The sequence below is a fragment of the Phragmites australis genome, chromosome 11 (genome assembly GCF_958298935.1).
Source record: "Phragmites australis chromosome 11, lpPhrAust1.1, whole genome shotgun sequence".
NCBI classification, from domain to species: Eukaryota; Viridiplantae; Streptophyta; class Magnoliopsida; order Poales; family Poaceae; genus Phragmites; species Phragmites australis.
This window is the reverse complement of record NC_084931.1, coordinates 31,533,441-31,540,235: the sequence shown is the minus strand read 5'-3', so window position 1 is coordinate 31,540,235 and position 6,795 is coordinate 31,533,441. Positions and strand designations below refer to the sequence as shown.

General features: G+C 45.8%; 1 protein-coding gene across 1 annotated transcript; it reads right to left on the bottom strand.

Moving 5' to 3' along the window:
* Positions 1-3,465, bottom strand: LOC133883842 (uncharacterized). Its single transcript, XM_062323227.1, has 2 exons — positions 3,112-3,465; positions 1-2,868 (listed from the first exon to the last, which is right to left on the bottom strand). Exon 2 carries the CDS (start codon positions 2,768-2,770, stop codon positions 176-178), a length of 2,595 nt encoding a protein of 864 aa, XP_062179211.1. The 5' UTR covers positions 2,771-2,868; positions 3,112-3,465; the 3' UTR covers positions 1-175.
* Positions 3,466-6,795: the final 3,330 nt, after the last annotated feature.

The window sequence follows — 6,795 nt, the reverse complement described above, 5'->3', positions numbered from 1 at the left end:
TTGATATGACCAAACCACAAATAGTTCATGGCAAGCGATAAAACATAAGTATCACGCTTCTACAATACACGAACTTGGTGCACAGCCAGCCAACAACAATAAGTTACAGTGACAGCCAAATACATCCAGCATAACCAACATGTCAGACGTGGAAATGTCAGCTTTTGATAAGACGTCACTTTAGAACTCTTCCTTTCGCAGCACCGGGATAATATGCTAGGCTCTCCTCATAGATCATAGGAACAAGGGGCATAAGTTTACTCATTCTATTAATCTCCTCCTTAGATTGGTCTCTGGAGTGTGACAAATTCTTCCCCAATGAAGCACTAGAAGGCTGAGCAAAAGACTCGTACCGATCCATAGATGGTTTCCATTGAGAGGACTTTCTGTCAACATGCTTCCGTTTGGTAATATGTAATTCCGGATGAACTCCAAGGCACGATGTTTGCTCTTTACGTGCGAAAAGTGGCGTTTGATCAAGTGCTAAAGAGTTTTCAATTGCTTGCTTCAATGGATTATATAAACCTAGCTTCCTCCCGGTATTTAGTAGGACCCTCCCGTCTGTTGGGTCAATTGCCAAAGGCACCACAATATTTGTTCCAAGGGAATAGTCAGGCCAGGATTTCAAATAGATTGTATATGCTCTATACCATTGACCAAGCTCCCACTTCCAAATATCTAACTCATCTACATCTGGATTTGCAAGAACAGCGCACAACACCCCCTCAAGCTCTACCACGTATGCGTGACATGGACTGCTGCTGTTCCATATCGCAATGCATGAAGGGCAAGGGATGACATCAAAAATCTTAGTGGCATTGTTGAAAGAGACAATGGCCCGCTTATGACTCTGACCCAACCTTGGTTCGCTCATCCAGTACAGCATCCCTTCCAAATAGGCAGGAGGCATGTCGCTCACAGGAAGAGGCGGTGGAGGAAGCTGTTGGACATGCCCGGAGTTACAACTCCACAGAGAGCATGTTAAGTAATATTGACGAGATTTGTAGTCCTTCAAGGGATAGAACATTTCTACAGTAACATGCTCCTGAATCAATGGGTTGAACCCCAAGCCAACATTCTTATTGCCGACTGAAAAAGGGTGGTCTTCTGTCTGAACGGAATCAATAGGTAGTTTCCACAGTTGGTGCATGTGTGCCCGTTTGTTCAAGTAGATCCTGTGAAAACCTGTAGATGGGTTGTACAGATAGTCCTTTTTCTTAATGCTTACCAGATTCAACCCATGGCAAGGCTTGGAGCAAACAACCTTTGTGTCAAGAAATTCCCCTTCATTAGATGTCTCTTGAAGCCATTTGTTTAAGGGAATAAAACTGAAGCCTGGTTGTCCAGTGCCCTTGCCAACAAGCATGATCTTTGGCCTTTTGTCCATATTCTTACGCAAAAAGAATGAATGAGCAAAGCTTTCCCTCTTAATCAATCTGAGCCACAGCTTACAGACAAGTTTGAAATTTAGAGCTGATTCAGCTGGGAGTCTGAGCAGGATCTCTTTAGTCGCCTTAGCCAAGGGAGATGAGAGGGCAATCTCTTCCTTTGTTTTATGCACTGGCGCAAGGCTCTCTCTAAATAAACTGAATCGGGTATCAGAGGGCTCAAATTGACAAGATGTCTGAATCCCCATGGTTGAGTGAATGGTTTCTAGAGTCTCAGACATAGGGTCATAGGCAAACACCTTGTGCTTGGATGTCCCGATGAGTATCCTGTTACTTGATTTGCTATTGCCAAAGGAACCAATGACTTTCACAACCTGTGGCTCAAGAAAATCTCTTGCAGGCACATGCCCTAACAAATGGATTCGATGATTCAGTGACCAATCACCAGAGCTGTAGTCCTTGAGCTTCCAAATCTCCAGCATGCTACCGGCAGGAAAGCCACTACGGAGATCTCGGACCATACACAAGTGACCATCAAGCTCGACTAAGTGGGCTCCTGATACCACAAAAGGTGGTGACCGGATCCAGCTGAAGGTCTCATTTGTGAGAGAAAAGGATATGATAGCAGCCCTTGGCATTTTGGTGAAAAACGCAGGTTCGATCAACCAATGCAGAAAACCATCCATAAACACCGGCTGCATTTTTCTGAACACCGCATACCAAATAGCCGAACGAGCAAAACTGCAGAACCTGAAGGGTACTCCTCCAGAAACCGGCCTCCAGTGATCCCCATCCTCACCACCGAGTGTGTAGACCTCACAATAGAAAGATTGTTTCTCATGACCTCTCCCTTGGAAAAACCTCACCACCTTGTACTTCTTGGTCTGTGCATCAAATCCAAGCCCAGCAGTAGCATATGGCACACCATAGCAAGGTGGCAGCCGTGTGACTGCCCGTGTGGCTGCATTGCAGACGTAGTATGCTGGCACAACACCATCATATAGAAGGGTGAGGCCACGACAAGGTGCAGGCGACACATCCACAAAGTTGCCACGAGCATCTTCAAGGGTGAACAATAGGTCATCTACACGGCCCAATAGTGAGCAAGAGTATACTGCAGTGCAGTTGAAGTTTGCTGTAGGCGAGACAAACAACAGCTTAGGCGGTGTCGATGCCACCTCGGTCGCCGCCATGTGAAGGCTGCAGAATTCCTCTGAAGAGAGCAGTGCAGCCCAGGAGCGGCAGACGGCCCGGAAGCGGAGGATGGATTTGATGGGAAGCCGCAGGAACACCTCTGTCATGATCTCATCTGGCAGCACTACCACGTTACTGGATGGTATGACCTTCCTCCTCTTGTTGCTCAGGCACACCTCCACCGTCATCTCGCCTGGACACAGCACTGTACCACCGGATGGTTCCACAGTCCCCCGCTCACCCCACCCCAATGTCTGCCTCGAATAGGCCAATTCGGCGAGATGGTCTGCATAGAGATGGACAAACATGAATTTTTTTTGGATCTTTATCTATGAACAACGATGTATACTGGTCAGGCAGTTATTAGAAACTAGAAAACATTACAGAATTGTAAGATCCAATTGGTCACGGATTGTGAATGGAGAGAAAGGGGGATCTGGAGCTAATTGCTCAGACAGAGCAAACAAAAGGTCCCCCTGGATAAAATGAACTCGTAGAACAATCCATTGAACCAAGCTAGGTTGCTTACCAACAGAAGACGAGACCGATCCAAGTCCGGATGGATCTAAGTCCAATGCGCGAAGGGGAAGAGGAGGGTGACGCCTCCGGAAGAGAGAAGACTTCGATGGAAGGAAACCAGAGGATTGTTGTGCCCGCAGCCGGCGACAAGGTTTGGCGATGAGGAGGCGCAACAATTGGCGAGTGATGTACAGCAACAGGTTGGGGAAAATCTCCCTTCTCGACTTTTCGCTTCAGCTCGAGAAAGCCGCTCTCGCCTGTGTATAATCTAGCCATCATCATCGTATCGTTTGCCAATCGGAATCGGACGCTGAAGCCCAGGTTCGTTGCGGAATCGGGTGACGAAACCCAGGTTCGTCGCGGGATCGGGGAGCTTTTTTTATTTTTATATTTTTTCGATTAAAAATTTAAATAAATAAATTCCTCGTACGGTGAACAGTCCGAAGTTCAATTTCCACTTCTATCTTCTTATTATGTGATGTGATTCCTTTGTAATGCACTATTTATATGTATTTTTATAATTTCATGTGATATTCTTCTTTTAACTTAATTTGAATTCAAACATATATAAACTTAGTGCTAAAAATAATTTTAGAAATTATCACATCATATAAGAAGAATATTAGTGAATTTTGCCAGTTTTTTAGAAATTTATTTGAGGCACTAACAATTGTTAGAAGTTATAAAAGTAGTTTTTTTTGGAGAATTTTAGTTTAAATTCTACACAGGATTTTTAGGTGAATTAAATTAAAATAGGTTGTACATGGATTATGTAACACGGACAAAAAAAATTAGGATTTTTGGAGAACCAGAACATCACTGTTTTGAATAGAGAAGATGGGAGGAAAATTAAACTTCAGAATACTGTTCACCGTGCAGCCTATCTGTCTCATAAAAATGCGGTAAGAGTGTACGGGACTGCTTACCGCTCTCTCAGTGGACGGTAAAGGCTTAACCGTCTTATGAGAGAATAGTAGGTGTCTAGTTTTGTAATTTTTTTTTATAAGGAATCTATTATTTAAATTTTTAATCGAAAAAATATATAAATAAATAAAAAAACTCCGGGATCGGGTGCCGAAGCCCAATTGCATGGCGTAACTCAGGGCCGGGAGGATTTAGCAGGTGTTCCAGCTGGGGCTGCTGGGCGTCAATGCAAAACAAGCGCGTGAAAGCTCATTTATATTTTATTGTATGAGCAAATGCACCATGTTTACCAAATCGCACTGTGGTTGCAACCTCGTTGTGGAACTTGGAAAATCTGCAAAAACTCGTCACGTGCCATGTTTTTTTATCGGGATCAAGAGCACTTCTCTTCATTGAAATCAAACAGAATTACAGAACTACAATCATTCTGCAATCACCTCTCAAGAAAAGCTGGTACTTGAGCTAACCACACATACGTAGTCCTACGGGAAGCATTCTGTGCGCAAAGATGTGCATCCAATTTTACCTTTTGTCCTACATAAACCAACCAAAAGAAGATAAACAAAGGTATAGGTTTTAGATTTCAGCAAGCAAAGTTCAATTTGGTTTATAGTGGTGTCGGCCAAGTCAATGCTTTTTTTAAGGAAAAAATCCATATTTAGTTTCTCAACTCTTGCCTCGGTTTAGTTTTCACCTCTAATTATTGATTGGATCAATTTACATCCCTCGTCTACTAATACTCATCTACTAATATTATCATCTAGCTGGTTTTTTATCCCACGTGGATACAGAGAGGTGATAGGGCGCTGATAAGGCCGATTTTCTCTCCAAGTAGGCACTAATTGTCCTTATACCGTTCGTCCACCCCTCTCTCGACCGAGCGCCACCGCTCCCATCGGTCCAACAACACCGCCCCGCCGGCCCGTGCCGCACCACGCCGCCCCACCCCGCCCCGCCCCGCACCTCCTTGTGCCCGTGCCACCCTGCCCCATGCTGCATCACCCCAAATTGAGTAGCTCGCACTCAAGATCGTCCATGGAGCCGAACAACGTGTGCTGCCCATGGAGCCGAGCAATGAATATTTATGATTATTTTTGTTTCTGAAATTTGCAGATGGAATAAGCTCTTTGGGATGAGGTTGCAGATGGAATGGCTCTGTACTTGTTCAGTTTGGAGATTCCATAGCTGACCTCCTTGAATCGACAGCCGACTTGAAGGAGGAAGTGGAAGCAGTGAAGAAGAATATGCTATGTTGCTTCTGGTGTCAGTAGTTTTTGTAGTAGGATGAAATTATTTTTGTTGTAAGCTGAGGTCTTTGAGCTTCTCAGCACACACTGGAATGTAATGTGCCAATTAATGGAAGCTTTTGCCTCTCAAGTTGACAAGTTATGCATTGCAAACTGAGTGTTTTGTCTTTTGCTTGTTTTAACCATATACTTACATATATCTGATGCTTCTTGTTTTTTATGAATTGAGAGAAAAACTCTGTACATTGCATAGAGCTATGCATCACAGAAAAAATTGGCATGATGTACCCATCCATTGCAGTATGTGATCAACAACAATGCATTGCAAGAACTGATGAATTAGATAAGAACATCCAGGTTCGCATACATGACATGACCATACATGTTCTCAAAGCTAACAAAATATAGCACACAGGTTCACAAAGTGATAATACATCCAGGTGGACAGGACATGCACCAACAGAATTACACGATTATTCATTTCAAAAGCTTTGGAGGAGGTATAGTACTCTTCATGGGTCGAAACTTAATTGCCTTGGCTGCAGGTTCTTGTGCATGAAGTTTGACAGAAGCACACCCAGAAGTGAGTGTTATTTCAACCCTTGACTCAACTCGGGAAGATGGCACCTGAGATTGCATACTAATGGAGGTAGTACCACCTAGTTTTGTAGCAACTTTTGCACTTGCAGATGTGTGAACAATCTTTTGGTTGGGCATTTCTGACTGCACAAATGTATGAAATATTTGTGTTAAATATGTACAACTTTTGCATTGGTTAGAGTACAATGGAACTCACATTTTTGTATTGTTGTTGCTGTCGTCGCAGCAATAGACTTGAAAGTAGATGTTGTGTTCTTCCTCTTCCCTAAGCTTGTAGAGCTATGCTGTGAATCAACCACCATGACCTACAAAATTGAAGTCAGTAACCTGCATCATTACATCAATGTAAGATTTAGACTTGAGGCATGTAACCATAGCATTATGAGCTGGGGCTGGTGCTGGTTGGGTATTGTTTGCTGCATTAAAGATGGCCAAATGGGCCGTGCTTACTGGGCCGGCCCGAGGCACGGAACTGTAGGCACGGCCCAGGCACGGCCCGGCCCGAGCCGAGATGGGCCGGGCCGGCACGGCACGAGGCCATGGGCTGTGCCTGGGCCGAGCGCGCGGCACGGCCCGGCCCACGGGCGGCACGGGCACGGCACGGCCCAGCTCAGGCACGGCTGGCCCAGGAGGCACGGCCGGGCCGGGCCGGCACGGCACGCGGTAGCCCATCACGGCACGGCCGGCCCATCACGGCACGGCCCACCGTGCCGGCTCGGCGCGCGGCGGCCCACGGCACGGCTGGGCCGGCACGGCACGACACGGCCCACCACGGGGGGGCACGGCCCGGCCGGCACGTGGGGCACGATGGGCCGGCGGGGGCACGCGGGTTAACTGGTTAAACGGGCTGGGAACGGCCCGTTTAACCCGTTAACCCGATATTTTTGAATTTTATAGCCGTTTTGTGACCGTTTGAGCTCCAA